The sequence below is a fragment of the Haliotis asinina genome, chromosome 13, assembly GCF_037392515.1.
Source record: "Haliotis asinina isolate JCU_RB_2024 chromosome 13, JCU_Hal_asi_v2, whole genome shotgun sequence".
NCBI classification, from domain to species: domain Eukaryota; kingdom Metazoa; phylum Mollusca; class Gastropoda; order Lepetellida; family Haliotidae; genus Haliotis; species Haliotis asinina.
In genome coordinates this window covers 25,287,096-25,312,749 of record NC_090292.1, presented here as the reverse complement: position 1 = coordinate 25,312,749, position 25,654 = coordinate 25,287,096, and the positions used below count along the sequence as shown (strand labels likewise).

The 25,654-nt window shown below is 39.2% G+C and overlaps 2 protein-coding genes across 2 annotated transcripts; one reads left to right on the top strand and one right to left on the bottom strand.

Moving 5' to 3' along the window:
• The first annotated feature begins 4,305 nt into the window (after nucleotides 1-4,305).
• Nucleotides 4,306-5,779, top strand: LOC137259466 (uncharacterized). The gene has a single exon (XM_067797116.1). The coding sequence runs from the start codon at nucleotides 4,370-4,372 to the stop codon at nucleotides 5,777-5,779; it is 1,410 nt and encodes a 469-aa protein (XP_067653217.1). The 5' UTR covers nucleotides 4,306-4,369.
• A 5,155-nt stretch (nucleotides 5,780-10,934) lies between these two features.
• LOC137260181 (CBP80/20-dependent translation initiation factor-like) lies at nucleotides 10,935-25,308 on the bottom strand. The gene is made up of 6 exons (XM_067797877.1): nucleotides 25,225-25,308; nucleotides 20,522-20,545; nucleotides 19,598-19,964; nucleotides 17,120-17,319; nucleotides 16,335-16,426; nucleotides 10,935-15,439 (listed from the first exon to the last, which is right to left on the bottom strand). The coding sequence occupies exons 1-6, from the start codon at nucleotides 25,306-25,308 to the stop codon at nucleotides 15,304-15,306; spliced, it is 903 nt and encodes a 300-aa protein (XP_067653978.1). The 3' UTR covers nucleotides 10,935-15,303.
• Between the last annotated feature and the right edge of the window lie 346 nt (nucleotides 25,309-25,654).

Below are 25,654 nucleotides of genomic sequence, written 5' to 3'. Positions count from 1 at the left end.
AGGAATTATTCCAATATTAATAAGTCCCAAGCACTAGGGAGATGTGTTCCTTGGTCACGGTAGATAGCTGGTTGGCTTCTTCTGATATCTATGGCCTCTTGCAATTTCCTTTGCCGCCAGTTGCTGTTGTTGACAGATAGGGCCTTAGTGGCTTCCCATATGATGGTGTGGTCCTGGTTCTTGTTGATGTGTTCGGAAACAGCCGATTTGAGGTCAAGTTTGTTGACGGATGCCTGATGTTCTTTCAGTCTGGTGTTGAGGGGCCTAAACTAAAAGTTTCGCCGATGTACGTGTCACCACAATCACAAAGGATTGGACAGGTGTCGGTTTTGACAGCTTCCACTGTATATGTCTATAAGATATACTCTTTTACCACCAAGGTCATCTCTTGAGATGAGCAGGAGAAAATCAATTATTTTATCTTTGGACCTTCAGCAGCAGCAAATCTTCTACTATTGATGGCATCTGACAAAATGATGAATCCTCCATTATCATTTGCTATAGAACTCCATTTTATGCCATATTCATTCTTATAACGCAAAATAAAGTCCAGGGCCCCGTTCCTCAAGGCGACCGTAGAGCTACGACAGTCGTAACTCCCATACTTAAACATTAACTTACGACTATCATAGTGCTATGATCGCCTTGAGTAACGTGGCTCTGATATAAGTACCACTCTTGGTTTAATGTTAGACCGTACTGATAAAAATGAAAGGTCAGGCAATATGAGATACCGGGGGTAAATGTAAACAGAGAATCTTTGGAAATCAGAATCTGATATGCATAAAACTCAGTCTCCTTTAGTTTGGAAAATGAATCTTGCCTCAATACAACGTCGAGACTACCCTCGTCAAATTCAGAGGAGTTCGGCAGCAAATCTGACTCTCTTTTGATGTGAGGACACCAGCGTTATTGGCACTCCTTTGTGTCTCACTCGTGTTGGTAATCATTTAAATGATCCATATTGCACAAGGCTTGGCGCTGTGTTATCTCACCTTCACGTAAAATACTTAAATTTCATTGGTAAATGGCCCTGTAATAGGTTTCGGTGTCACCCGCCTAGGAGGAAAAAAATATTACCCGCTGCCATGGTAACCATCAAACTGCCGAGAAGTTATAGTGCTAACAATTGTTTGACGTCGTAATATGACGCATGCAGTGCACTGAGTTCGAAAACTGTGCAGTCAGCTGTTTTTTTTTAGTTCTCTTTGTACTCTTTATTATATACACTTCCCCTGCTTTACTGATACCACTTTATACATGTCATCGTTTGAACACCCAGGGTAAGCGTAAATAACCACGTTTATAGCATTTTTAAGTCTGTCAGAATATGTTTCACTGATTTTAAAATCCTATCGAGAGACAGACGACATTTTGTTCACGTCATATAATCTGTAAACCCCTGAAGGTCCCGGGGTAGAATAGGCCGTCAGCAACCCATGCTTGTCATAAAAGGCGACTATCCTTGTCGTAAGAGGCGACTAACGGGATCGGGTGGTCAGGCTCGCTGACTTGGTTGACACATGTCACCGGTTCCTAATTGCTCAGATCGATGCTCATGTTGGTGATCACTGGATTGTCTGGTCCAGACTCGATTATTTACAGACAGTTGCCATATAGCTGGAATATTGCTGAGTGCGGCGTAAAACTAAAGTCATTCACTCTCTCACATAATCTGTAGCGAGTTTATCGATATTCAAATAAAATAACATAATATTTTGTACGTTAATCATGTCGGTAAGATAAATGCGTTATAAACTTTTCTCTCGGATAATACGGTATAGTATACGCACATTTATTGCAGTTTTATTCCTCACATAAAGGTTCGGGTGACACTGTCATAAGATGCGCACATCAAACCGTACCACTGTGTTAATGTAAAGAAGATTTTGAAGGGTATTTTGAGATCTGGTGAATATTTCTTTCCTTCATCTGGGGAATGATGAGAACCCCAGCAGTGTCTCTGTTAATGCCTGGTTTACGTTTTCGTTTTGGATTTCAGTGCAATGGTTCATTTCAGTGGTTTCTTGAATTTTCCAATGTTTGTGCATAATTATATTATTCGATGGATATGTGGTACAAGTTGGAGGGTAGGTGGGTAGGTAGGTGAGCTGGTGGATGGGTGGATGTCGAGGTAGGTGAGGTTGGAATGTACGTGGGCAGTTAGGTAAATGGGTGAATGTAGATGTAGGTAGGTAGGTAGGTAGGTAGGTAGGTAGGTAGGTAGGTAGGCGGTTGGATTGGTAGGTAGATAGGTGGGTAGGTGGAGGTAGGTAGGTATGTCAGCGTATGTGGGTGGGTAGGTGGGTGGGTGTTTGTGCATAATTATATTATTCGATGGCTAGGTGGCATGAGTTGGAGGATAGGTGGGCAGGTAGGTGGGTAGGTAGGTAGGTGGGTAGGTCGGTGGGTAGGTAGGTGGGTAGTTAGGTGGGTAGGTGGATGGGTGTTGTAGGTAGGTAGTAGTGCTGTTTCAACGGATAACCCGGTTGCCTGGGATAATAGGGTAATGAGCTGGACCCGCTATGATCATGTGACTGATAAATAGATTAAATAATCTATCCTTTCATGGTTATCATGTTATTCTTTCATGATTAAAAGGTTGTATCGTCTTTGGAAATTTAGACATAATTGATTGTCATTTCGTTTCATTTCGAAATTTTATCCTCCTTGTTGATGCAGATATTACCATTTCTTGCAAATTTGATGTCAGGAATTAACGTAACGGGTATACGGACAGGGTAGGGTAGCAGGGGCGGGGTACCCGGGTAGAAAATTTGGACCAAAGCCTTAGTGTGTGTGGATGGGTAGGTAGGTAGATAAGTAGGAAGGTGGATGGGTAGGTGGAGGTAGGTAGGTAGGTAGGTAGGTATGTCACCGTATGTGTGTGGGTAGGTGGGTGGATGTAGAGGTAGGTAGGTGTGCGGATTGGTAGAAAGGTAGATAGGTAGACAGGTAGGTGAAAGGCACAGCCACGTGTTCGAGAAGCACGTGCACATGTGCCGACAAAGTTATTGATTCATTAACCCGCCTCCATCTTTCTCGCTCACCTGGCTGTCCCTTTCTTAGCTTTGGAGGACAAACCTGGGCTTTGCATATCACGGAATTCAAAGTGTGTGAATTTGATCCTTGTTACTCCGATGTACATTCATGCATAACTTTTTCATGCACAACATACCGTTGTGATAGAGTTACTTCCAAATTCCCGGTCTCCAACTTGACCGAAAGGACTAAACGTACTGTTAAAAAGTGGGATCCAGTTAATCAAGATGCGTTTGTACAACATTTTGACCAGACGTTTATAGAAGATATTTGTAAGAGAATCGATGCACTGGATGTGAACGATGCTGAGGAATGTATTAATATTGCTACCAATCTTGTCAATGACAAACTAATTGCTGCAGCAATGGCTACTTTGGGAAGTAAAAAGAAACGTAATATATCCAAAACAAATTCCAAACCATGGTTTAATCAGGAATGCAAACTGGCACGTAAAAAGTATCATAACTGCAAAAAGCAATATGGTAAACTGAATTGTGTCGAGAATAGATCGGCTTTTTTACAATCTAGTAAACGATACAGTAAAATCCTGAAAAAATCTTATAAAAATTATAAGCTCAAGTGTACAAATACTCTCCGGGATACAAAAGATAAAAACCCTAAAGAGTTTTGGAAGTTGCTAAAATCTTTTAATAATAAGCCCGAAAAGCCTATAATTGCTGTAGATAAATTATATGAATATTTTAAAGAGTTGAATGAATGTGAGTATGAGGATATTAGCTTGGATGTGAATGATTTGCCTGTTAACGAGGAACTTGACTGTGACATAACTGAAGAAGAGATTCTGTCAGCTACAAGCAAGTTACGTAACAACAAGGCTTGTGGTGTAGACAACATATACAATGAGTATATAAAAGCAACCACTCATGTTTTAATGCCTGTATATATGAAACTTTTCAATTGCGTGTTTAACAATGGTGTAATGCCTGAAGCTAGGCTTGTTGGTTACATAAAGCCAATCTACAAAAATAAAGGGAACCCTGCGGAACCATGTAACTACAGGGGAATCTCTTTGTTAAGTTGTTTAGGAAAGCTTTTCACTTCCATCTTAAGTGCAAGACTGCAAAAGTATTCAGACAAATTTGACTTAATCAGTAAGGCTCAAGCTGGCTTTAGAAGCAAATATTCTACGATGGATCAAATTTATTTTCTGAAATCACTAATTGACATTTATCAAAATTTTAAAAAGAAATTGTTCTGTGTTTTCGTGGATTTCAGTAAAGCTTTTGATATTGTTTGGAGAAGTGGCCTTTGGTATAAATTAATTCAAAGTAATATCAATGGAAAATGTTTCTGTATCATAAAGAATATGTATGAGCGTATAAAATCAAGAGTTGTACATTCTGATGTTGTAACTAATGCCTTCCCATGTAAGAGCGGTGTCAGACAGGGTGAAAATCTATCTCCCTTCCTTTTTGCCTTGTACATAAATGATCTTGAGTGTTTCCTCTATGAACATGATGTAACTGGCCTCGAACATGTAAATAAGCTTATTGAGGACCAGATTGGTATTTTCATGAAACTGTTAATATTACTTTACGCCGACGATACGGTCATTTTAGCTGAAACAAGTGATGGGTTGCAGAATTCTTTGAATGCTTTTGACCAATATTGTAAAAAATGGAAACTTAGTGTGAATTTAGAAAAAACAAAGGTTGTTATATTTTCAAAAGGATATTGTAAGAAGAAATACAATTTTACGTTAAATGGTACAACTATTGACATCTCTAATGAATATATATATCTTGGTGTACTTTTCACTGGTAATGGACGGTTCGTTAAAGCGATCAAACGTATTTCTGTACAAGCCAATAAGGCAATGTTTACCATCTTCAAAAGCATTCGCCAACTTGACATGCCGATAGACTGCCAATTGGAATTATTTGATAATCTTGTTAAACCAATTCTTCTCTATGGTGCAGAAGTGTGGGGATTTGAAAATGTTGCCATGATCGAACGTGTCCATCTTAAATTTTGTAAATCTATTCTGAATGTGAAACAATCAACTCCAGATTTTATGATATACGGTGAATTAGGTAGATACCCCATCAGTATATCCGTTAAAGTTAGAATTATATCAAACTGGACCAAAATGTTAAGTTGTAATAACAAATTAAATACTATCTTTTACCATGTCATGTACAATCTATATTCCGTAAATGCTGATTTTAATTTCCCTTTGTTATCAAGTGTCAAGCGTATCCTTCAGGATACGGGGTTGTATTATATCTGGCTCAGCCAGTCTGTACCTAGCATTGTTTGGCTTAAAAATAATGTTCATCTCACTCATATTGATCAGTTTAAGCAATTATGGTGGCGCTCTGCTGTGGATTCGTCGAAAGGTTATTACTATGTAATGTATAAGCATTCTCTATTTTTAGAACCTTACTTGTTACAACTACCCTATTACTATAGACGCTGGTTGACTAAATTCAGAACTTCAAACCACAGGTTGCCCATTGAAACAGGACGCTGGTACGGCACCGAACGGTGTAATAGAACCTGCCATCTTTCTGCATCTTCGACGTCTGTCTGTGACGAACTTCACTTTTTATTATACTGCCCAGCACTCAATACCTTCAGACATCAATTTCTTCCTCAATATTTCTGTAAGCATCCCAGTACTGAAAAATTTGTGTATCTAATGAAATGTGACTATCCACCACTTAACTGTAACATTGCCAAATTTATCAAAACTGGGCTTTGCTCTATGTTTTAAGTAATTTTATGTATGAAATTGCTGTATGTTCTCTGTGTCACGATATGTGATTTTTGAGAATAAAATTTCTGTTCTGTTCTGTTCATATCAATAATGCGCCATCTATAGCAATCTGATAATCTGAGACGTACACCATGAGACGTACACAAACTGGAATTCAAATATTTGCCTCTGGATATGCTCCACAGGTTATGATTACACAGTGTCATCTAGGAAGTGGTCATTATCCAAAGGCACGTGACCCGTGAAGGCCCTGGGGTAGAACAGACCCGTGAAGGCCCTGGGGTAGAACAGACCCGTGAAGGCTCTGGGGTAGAACAGACCCGTGAAGGCCCTGGGGTAGAACAGACCCGTGAAGGCTCTGGGGTAGAACAGACCCGTGAAGGCCCTGGGGTAGAACAGACCCGTGAAGGCCCTGGGGTAGAACAGACCCGTGAAGGCCCTGGGGTAGAACAGACCCGTGAAGGCCCTGGGGTAGAACAGACCCGTGAAGGCCCTGGGGTAGAACAGACCCGTGAAGGCTCTGGGGTAGAACAGACCCGTGAAGGCTCTGGGGTAGAACAGACCCGTGAAGGCCCTGGAGTAGAACAGACCCGTGAAGGCTCTGGGGTAGAATAGACCCGTGAAGGCCCTGGGGTAGTCATTCCATTGACAATTTTTATGTGTATGCCATGTCCACACAGTAATCGACCCGTGAAGGCCCCCGGTTAGAACAACCCTTCAGCAACCCATGCTTACCATAAAAGGCGACTATGCTTGTCGTAAGAGGCGACTAACGGGTTAGGCTGGTCAGGCTCGCTGACTTGGTTGACACATGTCATCCAATTGCGCAGATCGGTGCTCATGTTGTTGCTCTGCTTGATGGCAAGATGGTTTCACTGAACGAGCGTCCTTGACTTTCGGTATCCAAGAGTCAGTTGGTTGTGGGTACTTGAATTTGAGATCTGGGTGTCTGGCATAAGGAATACCGTAATGCGTGTGGATGGTCTTGGCAACGACAGTACCTTCCTGTCCAAAAACTATCTGTGTCATTGTGCGGAGGGAGAACAAAGCAAAATCTGCATCCTGGTTTTACATGTCAGCCATCGCGGCTCCACAAGAGGATTAACTCCCATTATACAATAACGATCACTCGTTTATGTCATAAGATTCGCATGCTATCAAACGTACTTTTGGCTTATGGTTAAGCAGTAAAACAGTAACATCTTCCGAGTAATCAATGCCATCGATAGAACTTCAAGAACCATCTGCTTACAACCTTAAAGGAACACAATTAAAACTTTTCCAGGTCAGCGTTGTGATGACGTTATTCGATTCGATTCGCAATTTGTAACCAACTATTATTTCATTTTCTTAATAATTACCAAATTAATTACTTTGTTGTTGTTACTTTCAGAAATACTACTTCCCTGAAACTTTCTCCTGTTCATAAAATGTTTTCCAGGCATTGAGGCATGCGTTTGAACAAAAGACGTCAATAATTAGGTACTCTTATGAGAAAAACACTATCATCAATATTTACTTTAGCTTTAGGTTATGAAAGCTGCAGGTATAAGGCATAATAAAATGATGAAGAAAATGCCGTTACAATGACATTCATCTTGTGTATGCAGCATCATTTCACTTTATCACCACACGCCAACACAATGCATGGAAGCACGTGCACAACGTGGGAGACTCCTACACGTGCATGGGGTGTCATTATAAATCGTGATGTTTTTCAGGCAGGTCGATAAATCCTTGTAGACAAGTTTTTCCAATAATTCTCTTGCATCTGTGCATAATCGGGGTTTCCAGAGTCAAATCACACACTACTGACTGAATAATGTCAACCTGAAATTTTCATGTCATACTCCAGTCACCTAACAAGGGGGATAACTGAACGAACATCTTTGCTGTGAATGAAATCCATGTGGTGATGCATTCTCAAAACATCCATTATTATTGTATCAACATTGATTCAATCCCACATATGTCCCAGTTTCGACAATCGTACATTGAAAGCAAAGTCCTCCTACTTTTTTAAAGAGTATATATCGGAAACATCCAGGTGTTCAAATGCTGATAATAACGAAGACGGCATTCACCGCCATTTAACGTGTCGGAAATATCAAAATTTAGGAAGAACGGTGTATTTCTTTATTCAAGCATGCGATGTGAAAACTACTGTATACGGTAATGGCACATTGAGTAACTCAACAAATGACCCGTGAAGGTCTACCCGGGGTAGAATAGGCCTTCAGCAACCCATGCTTGCCATAAAAGGCGACTCAGCTTGTCGTACGAGGCGACTAACGGGATCGGGTGGTCAGGCTCGCTGACTTGGTTGACACGTGTCATCGGTTCCCAATTGCGCAGATCGATGCTCATGTTGTTGATCACTGGATTGTCTGGTCCAGACTCGATTATTTACAGACAGTTGCCATATAGCTGGAATATTGCTGAGTGCGGCGTAAAACTAAACTCACTCACTCACTCACTCAACAAATAGTAACATTCTGCACTCATCACACCGGTTCATTGCTAAAAGAAACCGCTTCCAGTGATTATCACCTCTGCCTATATAGACTATGTAAGACACAATTTATATTACTTGATTGTATGCAGCAGCGACATTTCCCTGCTTGGCATTAGCAACACCATAATGAACCTGTTTATTCTTCAATCATTTGTCTGCTGTTTTGTCTTGGTGTTATTCTTTTGTTGTCAAAATATTCCATTTATGGAGGGGAAAGGGCATATATCATGCTCGCCGTCACCGTTTGTTTTTAGCTGCCTGTAAAAGTGGTTTGTTGTTTTCATTATTTCTAAAAAGTTTATTTTGTTTGAAAAAATTGTTTCCTTTTCCCATTTTTCCTTTCGGTCCAAACCTCTGTATTTGCCTTTAGGGAATCGACAATTTGGAGAAGCATCTTTTCTTTGGTTGTCTTATACAAGAATTTAAATTTTCTGTAAATTGACTTTTGTCATTTTTATTTGACACAACAGTTGCAGAAGGTGACTCTTTGCAATATTCCAGCAATATCATGAAGGGTGGTGACACCAGAAATGGACTTCACACATTGTAGTCATGAGGCTAATCAACCCCGAGCCCTTGGTATGATGAGCAAACGTTTCAACCAAAAGGCTACCCCACCGACCCTGTGATCTATTATCGCCCTAAGTTCAAGCTGCCTTTAACAACCATTACAGGGTACCACGAACCAATTATTATCACCCAGTATCTCCACAGTGCAACAAACCTGTGAAGATCCGGGTTAGAATTGATCTTCAGTAGCCCATGCTGGTTGTATAAGGCGATTAACAGGATGCTGGTTGTATAAGGCGATTAACAGGATGCTGGTTGTATAAGGCGATTAACAGGATCGGGTGGTTGTATAAGGCGATTAACAGGATGCTGGTTGTATAAGGCGATTAACAGGATCGGGTGGTTGTATAAGGCGATTAACAGGATGCTGGTTGTATAAGGCGATTAACAGGATCGGGTGGTTGTATAAGGCGATTAACAGGATGCTGGTTGTATAAGGCGATTAACAGGATCGGGTGGTTGTATAAGGCGATTAACAGTATCGGGTGGTTGTATAAGGCGATTAACAGGATGCTGGTTGTATAAGGCGATTAACAGGATCGGGTGGTTGTATAAGGCGATTAACAGGATCGGGTGGTTGTATAAGGCGATTAACAGGATCGGGTGGTTGTATAAGGCGATTAACAGGATGCTGGTTGTATAAGGCGATTAACAGGATCGGGTGGTTGTATAAGGCGATTAACAGGATCGGGTGGTTGTATAAGGCGATTAACAGGATGCTGGCTGTATAAGGCGATTAACAGGATCGGGTGGTTGTATAAGTGGATTAACAGGATGCTGGTTGTATAAGGCGATTAACAGGATCGGGTGGTTGTATAAGGCGATTAACAGGATGCTGGTTGTATAAGGCGATTAACAGGATCGGGTGGTTGTATAAGGCGATTAACAGGATGCTGGTTGTATAAGGCGATTAACAGGATCGGGTGGTTGTATAAGGCGATTAACAGGATCGGGTGGTTGTATAAGTGGATTAACAGGATGCTGGTTGTATAAGGCGATTAACAGGATCGGGTGGTTGTATAAGGCGATTAACAGGATGCTGGTTGTATAAGGCGATTAACAGGATCGGGTGGTTGTATAAGGCGATTAACAGGATGCTGGTTGTATAAGGCGATTAACAGGATCGGGTGGTTGTATAAGGCGATTAACAGGATGCTGGTTGTATAAGGCGATTAACAGGATCGGGTGGTTGTATAAGGCGATTAACAGGATCGGGTGGTTGTATAAGTGGATTAACAGGATGCTGGTTGTATAAGGCGATTAACAGGATCGGGTGGTTGTATAAGGCGATTAACAGGATGCTGGCTGTATAAGGCGATTAACAGGATCGGCTGGTCCGATTCACTGATTGGTTGACACGTCATCGTATCATAGTTCCATACATTAGGTCATCACATATTGTTATTAAATGAGCCAGTTATAGTTAGATACCATCTATTGCTTTAAAGTAACTTGCGGAAAAACGTGTTCCAAAAGTTAGGCTGACTGACAGTCAACAGCATGGGTGTCAAGCTCACTGTCTTGGTTGACACATTTCATCATATTCCAGTTGTCTAGATCGATGTTCATGATGTTGATCATAGGATTGTCTGGTTCAGCCTCGATACGTTACAGTGTGTCACCATATTGCTTGAAAAGTGCTCAGTGTGGCATAAAACAAACTCACTCACAGAACAACAATGAAAACAAGGGTTCAAAAGTTTTCTAAGAGCTACTTGTCACATAATCATGGTGATGTGATTATAAAGGAATAAATCAACATGGTATTTGATGTTAATATTTACTGGACTGTTTATCAAGAAGTGATAAATAGCAAAGAAAGGTAACTCTACTTTATTATCATTACGAAATTTAATAGCTACAATCTGAGCAGATATGAAATAAATCCCTAAGCCAAAATTTTCTAGTAGCACAGGGACAAGCACATGGACAAGTAAGATACCATTATTTGATTGCCTGAAATGAAAACTGACTTGTCCCTGGCATCGGGCAATGGGATTTCTAACCCCTGCAAAGGTCACTAGGAGCAGAACAGTGTATATAACAATCACAGACACGACTGCAATATTTTACTACAAATTTATTTGTTATTCAAAACTTATTTACACTGCTATGTATCAAAGCAAATCTAACAGTCACAAAATATTCTACTCTCTTCTTCATACTGGTGTATTTTAGCGGGCATAGATAATACATTACATACATTCATAGTTTGTGGTTCATCTATCAGAAAGGTAAATTGTTGATCATAATTAATCATTAGAGTGAACAAATCATCACAATCAATCACTAAAGCCAATTGACGATCGTTATCAATACCAAAGGCCGATGACTGACCATTATCAATGACTAAGGCCATTGATTGATTATAATATATGACAAAGGCCAATGATGAAACAAAGGTGAATGACTGATTACAATCAATCACAAAAGCCAATGGATGATCATAATCAATCATTAAAGCCAATGGATAATAATAATAATTCACTATGGCCAGTGACTGATCACAACCAATCACTAAAGGCCAGTGACTGATCATAACCAATCACTGAGGCCAGCAATTGATCATAACCAATCACTAAATGCCAGCAACTGATCGTAACCAATTAGTAAGGCCAGAGATTGATCATAACAGTCAGTAAGGTCAGCAACAAATCATAACAAATCACTAAGGCCAGCAACTGATCATAATCAATCACTAAGGCCAGCGACTGATCATAACCAATCACTAAGGCCAGCAACTGATCATAAGGAATTACAAAGGCCAGTGACTGATCATAACCAATCACAAAGGCCAGCAGCTGATCATAACCAATTAGTAAGGCCAGCGACTGATCATAACCAATCACAAAGGCCAGAAACTGATCATAACCAATCACAAAGGCCAGAAACTGATCATAACCAATCAGTAAGGCCAGCGACTGATCATAACCAATCACTAAGGCCAGCAAACTGATCATAACCAATCACTAAGGCCAGCGACTGATCATAACCAATCACAAAGGCCAGCAACTGATCATAACCAATCACTAAGGCCAGCAAACTGATCATAACCAATCACTAAGGCCAGGGACTGATCATAATCAATCACAAAGGCCAGCGACTGATAATAACCAATCACAAAGGCCTGGGACTGATAATAACCAGTCATTGAGACCAGCAACTGATCATAGTCAATCACTACTGCCAATGGATGTTCACAACCAGTGACAAAGTTTAATGACAGATAATGACCAATCACAAAGCTCAATGACTGCTCATAATTAATCTTTAAGGCCAATTATTGACTGCAATCAAATGGTAGGTAACTGATCTTAATCAGTCAAAGCTATTCTTGACTATCAAAGAAAGATTTAACACAAATGGCACTGAATGTATAATCATTTAAAATAACACTTCAGTTAAAACATGCCCCTAGTTTACAAAACTTACTCAAATTTAGGTACGAGATTTTTAACTCACAGCTCAACTGGGAAAATGTCTGTTGCACTTATTATCAAACATCACAATAAAAACTGGCAACAAGCACAAACAAATGCACTAAACAATTACAGGCAAAGACTAAACCTTTTTAGGATTTACAGAAAATTGTACAACATAATTTTTAAATAAAATACAGAAACACATTTGACAATTCAACAAAATTTCAATTTTTCTGCAAACTCCAAAAATTAAGTTCCTTGGAATTACAGGCACTGACTTGTCTCAATTCATCCATCGAAATTGAGCTGAATCTGCTAAACCATTTCATGTATGAAATGTCGGACATGAATTGTCACTTAAGTGACTATTGCTGAATAAAGTGTTAAACTAAACTCACTCACTCCCAAACTTCAAGTGAGCTATACCTTGAGGTGGTAGGCTGCGGTATGCATGTATTCACACCAATGAGCTGTGTTTGTTTAGTTTTAAGAACTACGTATGTTATGACTAGCAGCCAAGAGACTGGATAAAACCTACCCCATCCGACTACAAAATTGTAAAAAACAAGGTATTGTGACAAAAAAATAACAACAATAATATTTTGCGTATTGATGCATCAAACCAACACCCTAAACCAAACTCAAAGTATTCAATAAATTTCCTGTCAATTGATCAGTGTTCACATGAGTTTTGGTCTCCACTCCCTGGGGAGAATACAAGCTTCCTGTAAGCCTACCATTAATCATGCGACTTCCAAGATGATATGAACAAAGCATAGCATGAACACTGGCTACAAATTATCAGTAAACTCATCATCATTAACTCATTAAAAGTATTTCTTTTAAATACATAAAAAGCATAAAAGCATGTACGACACAACATAATGGTTCTTAATATACAAAGATCACAAACATTTACAAACAGAGAAACAAACAAATGTTGAAAGGAACCAATAAATTATCTCCATGGAAAAACACAAAGCATGAAAGGTCATTAAAAGACACTATTCCACAACTATGATGACCAGACTAGTGTTGTCATGGAAACAAGAAAAGAAATTCATCACTATGGAAACTAACACTGCATGGAATTGGTTCCCAAGAAATAAATAATTTTAAAAAAAGTCTGTGCACTTCATCCTTAAAAATTGTATCAAGAATAAAAATGCAAGAATGTCAGAGCATCATCTATTATTTTGTCAAAATTGGGGGAGGGTTATTATTTTATTTTATGTACATAAAAACCTCTTATCCCACCCATATCTCAGTGACCAGTCACCTTGCTTGACCATTCCTGCCTTAAAGGTTATTATCAGGGCTGAGGAATCTTAGCACTAAGATAATCGTAACTCACACACTTCAACACAGGCTTACAATCATTGTAGTACTAAGATGATCATAACTCCCATACTTTAACATAGGCTTGCGATCATTGTAGCACTAAGATGATCGCAACTCCCATAATTTAACATAGGCTTGTGATCATTGTAGCACTAAGATAATCGTAACTCACACACTTCAACACAGGCTTACGATCATTGTAGCACTAAGATGATCATAACTCCCATACTTTAACATAGGCTTGCGATCATTGTAGCACTAAGATGATCATAACTCCCATACTTTAACATAGGCTTGCGATCATTGTAGCACTAAGATGATCATAACTCCCATACTTTAACATAAGCTTGCGATCACTGTAGCGGTAAGGTGATCGTAACTCAAATACTTCAACACAGGCTTACGATCATTGTAGCGCTAAGATGATCGTAACTCCCATAATTTAACATAAGTTTGCGATCACTGTAGCGGTAAGGTGATCGTAACTCACACACTTCAACACAGGCTTACAATCATTGTAGTACTAAGATGATCGTAACTCCCATACTGTAACATTGGTTTATGATAGTCACTGATAGCGCTAAGATCTCCTTGAGGAACCAGTGACTAAAAAGACAAAAAAGGTATCCAGATACTTTGAAACAAAACATGTCTAAACCCTAGGTTACTTCACAAATATGAACATTAAACAAATGTCCTTACCAAGAGATATTTGGACAAAGAGAAATGGATAAGCTTGGAAATACATTAACTTTAAAACTAAGAAATTAAACTTGGTTAAATTTAAACCAATGACTGCTTACCTGGAAAGGAATCTCAAAAAAGGAATCTCAAATAAGCCTTTAGCCTTTTGAAAAAACATACATTCGTCAGGATATCTGAGCCTGGTGTAACGAGAGAGTTTATGTTCCAAGACATTTATCAATAGTGTAAATAGGCCAGACCTATTTATTTCTTGTTTTGATGGATTTTTCTTCTGAGAAACCAAAATGCAGGAAGGAAAATTAAACCAATAAACCAGTCATAGTAATATTTTTTTGAAATACTACAAGTATTTCACTTTTGGAAATTTATGAATTGTACATTGATTAAAAAACAATCAATTTCTTTACACTTTTTCCCAACAAAACATCAGATTTTATTTTTTCAGGGGGAAAAATTAGTTTTCAGTTCATTTCACATTCTTGAAATAATATGACCGGCATATCCATATAAGAAGAAAAACAAAAGGCCTTACCAGTGAAACAAATTGTTTACCAACACCCATGTGACATACTCATTACTGAAAATAAATAATGCAGTGATGAGGTTAAGTGTCTCATGTCTGGATTTTGTGATCCCTTGATGTGATATTGTCGTACTGTTTAAAGATGCATGAAAAACCATAGTCCCGCACTGATTCTAAGTCACTGAATGTAAGGGAGTAAAATGGCACTGGTGTAATGGTTCAGTCTTTCCTTCGACATATTGTTCATCCCACTGGCAGAAACAAAGCTGATATTTTCTAAATGCATAATACCAAATCAAAGCCACAGTTGAACTGCTGGTAAAAATTGATGACATGATTGATGTTGGTGAATGCCAAAACAGTGCATGATAAAACAGTGAGTGATAAAACCGTGAATGATAAAACAGTGATGATAAAACCGTGAATGACATGAGCAATTCTTTCATCACACAACCATCCCGGACAGAATGTCAGCCATTGTATCACAATAGAAACGAGTGACGTCATTTGGAGGCTCATCAAACCTCCGGCAGTAACATTCCAGGACTTCGAGGAGAGTACACCGTATCCGTGGAGATGTGCTGGAAATGAAAAAACATTCCACTTAGAATAAATGATACACCATTTATGAAAGTTTCCTGCATAGACAAACACACAGCTCTAGATTTTGGCTAAGCTTTTGGCTAAGTTGAAACTTAATTTTGAAACTAGGTGAGTATTTCGAATGTCAAGTGGGTATCTATAACTTTAGATGCACACCATCTTTTTAAATCTGGGTATTCAATTTTCTTGCATATCTCCCAAATTGACTTGTTGACTACTAACTATGCTGCACTTTGTAATATCGCGTTTAACCAGTGCAAGATAAAAAAGCAGTAAATCGAGCAAAGTAAATTGTATGTAAACCCAAAGCCACTGTGTTCTGTAATCTGACTGGTTGAAAAACATGATCAAATGGCATTAGATTCCTGGAAACTGCAAGACTATTCACTCCAAACAATTGTTTTATGGTGTCATCATCAGTGGTGATGTCATTAAAATCATATTGTGACGTAAAGTTAGAATGACGTCAGAAATGAGCAGCTCCAGATGCTACCATGGGAACCAGCTGAAACGGCCAGCTGATGACACTTGACTGCTGTACACATACACAATGTACACGAGTGCAGACAGTAAATCCTTACTTTTTTGTTTACAATGTCGATAAACATCATGTGTTGGCTGATTTCCGTGTGTTTTTGAGTATTTGAAGCACAATGATATTTCATTTGAAACCTCTGGCTGACGCCGTCGGTTCCAAATGTATTCCTGTGCTTCAAATACTCAATAACACCTGGAAATTGGCCAACACATGATGTTTATCTCCTAATTAAGCACTAAATCGAGCACAGTAACCTCACTCACACATAAACAGCCTAAAATGAAAATCAGTGATATTTAGCAGCCAAGAGCTGGCTAACTGAACACAAGTCTCACCCGTTATTCACTATCTTTGTCCTGACTTTTTCCATGAGTTTTCCGAGTCTTTCACTGCCGATGTCATCCAGCTCTTTACCAACAGCTTGCAACTGCACAGAAAAATCAAGAGTTTGTTTGATTGTTGTGTAAAGCCACACTCAGCAATATTTCAGTAATATGGCTGCAGACTATAAATAATCGAGGCTGGACCAGATAATCCAGTGATTAACAGCATGAACACTGATCTACGCAATTGGGAACTGATGACATGTCAACGTGTTAGTGAACCTGACACCAGATCACGCTAGTCGTGCCCAATTCAAGAGAATCTGTCTGATATTATGGAATATTTATTGTTGGGGGTACAAATATCTGCAAGACGACAAGACAGGAGGCTTTTAAAAGTTCACCATCCAAGATGAAGATAGACCTTTCCGAGCGGTCAGACAGACAGGACTTTTAAAAGCTGCTGAATATATTGATCACACCAAAAGTCATATTGACTTGAGTTACTAAAAATAAACTATGAGATCAAGTTATGAGTCATTCTCTTGTTTTGCATGTAACAGTACTGTTGACAAAACATTTTTGGTTTGTAATGAAAATATAGTGACTTGACTAAATAGACATGTTTTGGTTTTTAGAAGCTTTTCTTTTCGTAATTAAATAATAAAACAATTTTAGTCTGATAAATTCGGTTAAAATCTGTTTTTAGGGACAAATGAAAAGTAATATTGCTTTTTTGCAGGTCCATAAAAACAGGTATTGACGTCGTTAACAGTGTATGACTGCATAACACACACCTGCAATGTGAGGAATTCACACTCATCAGCTGTTGTGTCTGTCTCCTGCTCTAAGATCATTTCCATACTTTCACAGATGGGGCTGACGAGAGGCTTGAACAGCTCCCCCGTCGCCGTCCGCATGTGCCCAAACACTTGGCACAGTGTGGCCAGGAATCCCAGGAATCTTACAGAAGAAGTCTTTCTGATCTCTTCTTTATCTGAAAAAAGGTTCAGTTTGTTGAGTGTTTATGAGTGAGTAAGTAAGTTTAGTTTTACACCACATTCAGCACGATTCCAGCTACATGGCGACTGTCTATAAATAATCGAGTCTAAACCAGACAATCCAGTGATTAACAGCATGAGCATCAATTTGTGCAAGCGGGAACTAATGACATGTGCCAACCACGTCAGTGACCCTGACCATCCGATCCCATTAGTTGCCTCTTACGACAAGCAGAGTCACCTTTTATGGCAAGCATGGGTTGCTGAAGGCCTATTCTACCCTAGACCTTCATGGGTCGATTACTGTGTGGACATGGCATACAGATAAAAATGGTCAACGGATGCAACAAATTTGATTAGCGTGTCCACAGGGACGCAGATACTAGCTGGGTTATGGCATGACATGTAATGTAATGTAATTACTGGAAGAGGAACAATGATGCACCATCTGTAGATAAAGTTTGGTGTCAAATATGAAGAAAAACCAGTGACCAATTCTTGAGATATCTCGCTAAAGAAAAAACAGTGACCGATTCTTGAGATATCTCGCTAAAGAAAATCCAGTGACCGGTTCTTAAAATATCTCGCTCACCAGGTTAAAATCTGCTTGTGACATTCATTGAAGGTCAAGGCCACCAAACCTGACCTGTACCTTTCTCATACTGTGATGAAACTAGGTACCAAGTATGAAAAGAATGTAGGCAACCGTTCTTTACTTATTCCATTTCATACAGACGAGCAGACAGACAGAGCCTAATACTATATCCCCTGCTTCGTGCTAAATGTGGATAACAATAACAAATCCCTGGATTTCTTGAACTCTTTGAAGACTGCATGAACATATTATCATCCAAAAACAGGATTTCATAGGAATTCAAAATGTCCACGCTGTTGTAATGCTGTGAGAATGAGCGTGCCACGAACTGATGGTCTGATAGGGTGCTAAAATAGGTTTTGCATTACTTGCTTTAGCCAAATCTATTGCATTTTCCATTCAATCAACCTTGGTGTATATCACTATTATGATTCTAGTTGTGCTGCGAAGACAAAACATTTCATCTGTGCTGTTTTAATATTTTATATGCCACATGGCACACAAATTAAGCATTATTTTGATTCCAGCATAACATCAGTTTAAGTGAGTGAGTGAGTTGTTGGCAATTTTGCTCAAAGCTATTTTTCCGATACTTATAAATAATCCATCAACATTTAGTTTATGATAATCAATCTGCATGATCTGTATCAGTAGCCTATCCCTTCATGTTTTATTCCTTTAATGTCGACCGCAAGGCACAGTGGAGGCAAGTGCAAATAGCAAACAAGGATAAGTTGAGCACCAACTTGACAATTGACCCTTGTTATCATGTATGACTGCGCCCACTAGCACTTGCTATTGTGACTGAAAGGGCCCCAGATTGTCTGCGACCAAGTGTAGTGCAGTGGGTGAAGCACATGTCTCTGCAAACTCATATGTGGGGAACCAATGTCATCATCATGCACTGCACATGCACTAGCAAACTACAGCTGCTCTACCATTCACAAACCAAATGGGTTTGCTCATGCCTATGAACCATCTAAATAGCATCTTTTGTCTTGCAAGTGAGGTAGGGGTCAAACCATCCTGTTTAATACAGACAGGCTTCCACAATGCTCGCTTCTCACTTACAAACAACATACTTAGCACGAACTGAGGGGTCACCTGACACCATTTGACAGCAATGATTCAGCATGTCTTTTTTGAGGTTGGGAGATCAGCAAATTGAAGAGCTTGTTAGACATTTTTAATACAACTGAAAATCCTTCCTCACAGGATGTCACTACAGGGCTCGGACAACAGAATTAAGTAACCTGTCGTGGTTTCATTGGCAGGTAAGAGTGAAGCAGACGACTTTTTGGTAACTTTTAATTACTCGGTATTAATTAAACCAACCTGCCAGCCCCAGTGTCTGACTGAATATTTCACAATGTCTTTGTGTGAAGTGGTTATTTGTGGCATACAACATTTGTTTGCAGTTCAGAAATCTTATGTTTGTTATCATATAATGTTAATAATTTCAATGCCAATTATAAGAAATGTCAAATCTGAAATGTTTGTTACACTATATTCTGTGGGTCCTGTGAATTTTCAGTGGGTCAGACAGACATCTGAAACTTACAGGACCCAATGTGGTGTTACTTTGAAACACCATCGTGAACACTGACAAAGCACAGCCATGTATCTTGAACTTTGCCAAATGTGGTGTTAAACAATAAACAAAATCAAATTATGTGTACCTTTAAAATCTTTCTGCAGTAGTGACAATATACAGTTCCTAAACTTCGTTCCTTCCACTTCAATCCCGACCATTAGGTGACATATGATGGCACCAGATTTGGCAAATTCTCGGTCGCCAAGGCACTTCTTATATATCATCTCAGCGACTTTCTTCAAGTCTTCCCCACTCTTAGCCGCGTCAGTTGCCAGCTGGTTGATTTTCTTCAGATCTGACTCATCTGCATCCACCTGTAGACTACGCAGCGCTTCCTCTACGTCACTGAGCGTCGTTGTTGACGATGATGATGGGGAGGGTGAGGGTGATGGTGACTTGGCGTTCTGATTGCCATTGTGTTCTTTGTTCTTTTCTTCTTCTGCCGTTCGAATCTGGAACATAATTGTACAACACGGTACTATAGCTGGCAGCCAAGTAAACTCAGGCTGGAGTTTTAACTTCAATCCAATGGTCTGAAGGCAATGGCTAGTAAAATTTCTTACAGTCTTGTAAAATCAGCTTGTGAAAAGTACCAATATTTACTTGCCAAAATAATGAAGCAGTAACAATACTATTAATAACTAGGGATAGGTATTTTTTGGTGGACCAGTGCCGTTCCTCGTTGAGTGAGCTCTGGGTGAGTCCTTTGGAGAGTTCGTGTGCCCCATCAGGTTAATTTTAGGTGGGCCCCTTTTGCTAAAAGATTTAGATTTTGTGGGTATCATACCCATATGGCCAAAAGTTCATCTGAAGCCCTGCGTCGCTGAAAGGCGTCCTAGGTTTATCCTGAATAATGCCACATATCGCCTATTTTTTAATGGAATATCTCATCCATACATGACATAATATCAAATGACTGGCCACAAATACAAGTATATATCAGTTATGTTCAACCAAAATGGAATATACACAAAACAAGTCAACAAATATGAATAAAAATAATACTCACATGACCAAGTTTGACTAGGAGGGCCTGAAAAAGAAACCAATTCATTTACACACCTTGGATGACTGGTCAGTCTGTGTTCATGTCAACGACGCAGAAAAATGCAAACAATATTTTGCGTGCATGTTTTGCACGTACAGGTTCTGATCTACTTAATTTAAAGAAGTACCTTAAAACAGCAACACTGTTAAAAAACCAATAAATTTTGAAATAATTCAGGATTGTAATGAACATTTCACACGCAAAAGATTTGGACTACACATTTGTAATTTTATTTCTGCACACACACATGTACAAAACCTTCCGTGAACAAGTGAGACAACCGGTCACTGATAGTGTAGACCATCTAAACACATGTGTAAGAGACAACAATGGGATCTGGAGGTTTGACTTGGTTGACACATCATCAGTTCCCAACTGCACAGATCGCTGATCATGCTGTTGATCACTGGATTCTTTGGTCCAGACTTGGTTATTTATAGACCGAAGCCATATAACTGAAATATGGCGGAATGTGACGTAAAACTGAACTCACAAACTAAACATATTTTGTACACAAATTTCATTTGCTTACTGATGTGTGACACCTATTGCTTGGTTGGACAAACACAATAACAAACAAATGATGTCACAAAACAAGGTTGCATTCTTCTTGAATGTGATAAAAGTGTGCTTCCTTTTCTTGTGGTGGTTCAATTAATTGAAATAATCAAAGATTGGTGTAGTGCCTAAACGACCAAGAAATCAATCATGTTTTGAACTGAAACAATATTGGGATGCCTGTTTGCACACAAGTATAATGTTCCTAAGGTTGGTTTTGTCTGTGTCACTGTATTTACTTGTCAGTTGTCATAAGCTCTAGAAGCTTGTTCCAAGTCATGACTAAACATAGCTAAAAGACTCCATAAAATTTATATTCCTACCAGCCTAGTATTCCTTTAAAGATGTGAAATTTGCATTTTGAAAAGAAAAACAAACTTAACGGGACAATTTAATCAATGATGCTAACTACAGGTCTAAGTATAACCACAGTGGACCATGGTTAAATTATCTTTGTTGTAGCTTCAACGCATGATTCATTGGTGACCATACACATCCAGCCGACTCCTCGCCACACGGCCGATCAGACAGCGCCGATAACTGTATTAACGTACATTCAGACGGCTCATTTCATGCCGACATCTGGAATCGACAGCTGCTGAATGTACGGCTTCTAAATGATGATAAATGTACTAGCCTTGGACAGGACTCAGATTTTATGCCGGTGTTGACAACTTCCTCGATTGGACACCTGCCGGTTTTGACTGTTTCTACAGTATTTCATCTAAATAGTACATTTATTTGGGAAATGACATCAAATGAGACAATTCTAGGAGAAAAGAAACTATTGTATTGTATTGTAATAGTAGGTCACAAGATATATTTGTTCGCAATAGGCCATCACAAAAGTATGTTGCAGTAGTTGTTTCCCCATAAATGGTCACCCGTTGTCCTCAGCCACATGACTGGTGATAATTGGCTCGGCATACTCTGACCAATGATAGTGATACTCCACATATTAATCTAAAAACCAACCTGAAATGATGTTGCGAGTTTTTAGACCCACGTTTTGAAGTAGAGGATTTTTAAAAAAAAGATTGAAAAAAAAGACACAAAATCCACAATCAACTATTTAATCCTGATCGATTAGAGTCAAATAAAGCAATCAGTATTTTTCAAGCCCTACCACTGTCCATGGGTAGTTGATCAACACCCTTCCGTTTTTTATCGTAAATGGGTACCTCACCCTAAGGGTTGTTTGATTGATAAGTTATCTCCTCTGAGTGGTAGACACGCTCATGACCCTTGTGGATGTAACGGAAACACAGTGAAAATCGTAATTTAAATGCTCATCGTCATTTTGTATACTCACTGATTATTTTATTCATTGATCCAGCAAATTAAAAATATAATTATAAAAAAATAATATTCCACTTAGGAGATAAACATCATGTGTTGGCCAATTTCCGGGTGTTTTGAGTATTTGTCAAATGAAACATTCCCGTGCTTCAAATACTCAATAACACCCGGAAATTGGCTAACACATGATGTTTATCGACATTGTAAACACAAAAGTAAACCAAAGGGTTTTACTGTCTGCACTCGGTTACATCGAGTACGGGTACAGCAGTGAAGTGTCAACAGCAGGCCGTTTCAGCTGGTTCCCATGGTTGCATCTGGAGTTGCTCATTTGTGACGTCATTCCGACTTTACGTCACAATATAATTTGAATGACGTCACCACTGTTGATGACTCAACAAAACAATTGTTGGCAAGGTCAATACGCAGTGACTAGTCTTGCAGTTTCCGGGAATCTAATACCATTTGATCATGTTTTTCAACCAATCAGATTACAGAACACAGTGACTTTTGGTTTACAATCATCAATAAAATATTTGTTTACTGCAGCCTTTGCAGTCATCACCCATTTATGTGCTCACAAAATGTGATGTCACTTAGTTTTATGGATTTAAATAGTTTTAACATACTGACACAGTGCATGACCTTTCGTCACATGACTTGCTGTTTATTGACATATATGAACACAGACGATGAGATGTAAAAGGACTGGTGCTAACAGTATCCTGTTTGTACTTGACATTTTGTAAACTTAAAATATGGTACTAGTGATCTTGGGCTATCCAGCTCAGTGTTGGACAACTGGATTTAGTATATTTACGTGTAATGCAGAGATTCAGTGAGGCGGTTACATTAAGAGTGTGAACATCAATGAACTGCTTCTTGATGTCATACAAAACTTGATTACTGAAACAGCAGATTACTGAAACGTCACAATAATTACCACGATCCACGAATCAAGGTTATATACATACAGAATATTCCTTGAGTTCTCATTAATAAATTTACATACAATTATACGAAAGGTATCTGACTGAGGAAAAGTGAGGTCAGATATGATGGGAAGGTCACAGGTTTCATATAATAATTCGTATGTAATGAGACATATTTTTTGTATTTTATTTACCACTTATGTCTTGCATGCCTTACATTGACAAAGCCGTGTATTTTTGTTGTCTTTATGGTTTCAAACCAAAACCGGTTTCATAAAGATGTTGCGGAAGAATGCTATATTGTTGTACACTTTTTGCATGTCGTAACACAGTAATGATGTCACTGCCACCTTGGTAACTGACGTCATGATGCATGTCACTCGTCACCACCTCATAGAGCCGCCTACAGTAAACGTCTCCACAGCACCCCGTTTTTTGGTTTGCAGCTACTTCACTCAGCTAACATTACTGGTGCAAACACTACATCCATGTTTTTCGATGGATATAATGTCCCAGTTCGACTCACAATTAGTGTGTGTGTGAGTGAGTGAGTGAGTTTAGTTTTACGCCGCTTTTAACAATATTCCAGCAATATCATGGCGGGGTACACCAGAAAATGGGCTTCACACATTGTACCCATGTGCAGAATCGAACGCGGGTCTTCGACATGATGAGCAAACGCTTTAACCAGTAGGCTACCCCACCGCCCCGACTCACAATTAAACAGCAACATTCACAATGTTTACATTCCTGCATAGAAGCTGTGGAATGAATGAATTCATGTGCTTGTTATGAATGGAAACGTACTTCTGTCACGTGACCAAAGTCAATGGTCATTAGTTATCCAAACAATTCATTAGAATCTCAGGTCAAGTCGTTATGACACAGGTCAATGTGATATGACACTGATGTGACCTACAAGATTAGTATGATTGCTATGCCACTACTCATACATTGACATTGTGGGTAATAAACAAATCAATGTTATGGTAGTGAACTGAAAGGGGATGCCTGGGATGTAACTTACATCAACACTAACATATCCAACCCTAAAGGCCAAACGGTTCGCAGATACCTGTGAGAGGGTATGGTGTTACTTCAATCACCTAGGAATACCCTGTGTTTTCAATTGCCTTCACAGGCCAGTCAATATTGCTCTTTCTGCCTTTGTTTGTGGAATGAATGAGCTTAGTTTGGCGGTGATCTGGAACAAACAGAGGGAAAGAGATCTGCCTCTACTCCACTCTTTTGAGAGAGAGTCTTAGGTTTTACGTAGCCTTTTGCAATATTTCAGTAATAGCACATAGGGGTAGGCTAGAGATGAACTTTACACATTGACTTCTGCCCCCTTAAATTTCATCCTGGTCAAATCACATCACCTAAATATATATTCATCTGACAACAATATTAGTTTTAACAAGTTTCTTTAATTGTATCTTGACATACTGAAAGACTTCTTAAGATGTTTCCTCATGGATAAAATTTAGTTGGTTACGGGCGGCAGTGTTACCACCTGGGAAGTGCTGCGGCAGCAGTCAGAGTCTTAAATATATAAAGTGCGACCGACAAATTTCCACTTTTGTCCAACAGCTGGTAAAATGATGATCATCACCAACGTGATCATGAGGGTTATTAAAACAGATCCCAATTCGCTATGAATTAAACAAAGAGAAAAACACCCGACATACATCGACAATCACCCCTTACAAAACCCTGTCCAGTTAATACGTTAGTCCAGAATGATAAACAAAGAAATGATCTGATCGAAAACCGAACGATGCCCAAGCCGGTTGCATGTGCCGACTGATCCAATGAATGAGACATCGATAGCAAATGGAAGTTACATGAAAAAGAGTTAAATGACTAAAACAAAACCTGGTAATCTCCACTTCCAGGAGCGACTGCGGTCACGTTGCTTGACAGAAGCCCTCTACCCCTTCCCCTGCCTCGTCCCGCCATCTTGGAATAGCTTCACTTGATGTAGTTTCGTATCTGCTATTGTGTCAGCTCCTTACTGTGCATGCTACCGGATGATTACCCTCTGGACAATGCTTTTGGGGCGAGTAGACAAAGGCAAATCGCTGCGGAGAGCTTGAGGGCGTGCGTAGGTAATGTTCGTTCATTTGACAGGAGTAACTCAGTATTCCCGCCGCAAATGTTTGAATGTCATGTTAAGATTACTTATTGTAAAAATTCGAACAAGAAAGTATGTCCAAATGACAATTCTTTGCACAGAACTTTAAACATTATCACCAATTCAAATTTTATTTACTGCTAGAACTAAACTTTAAGAACTGTCGTCGCG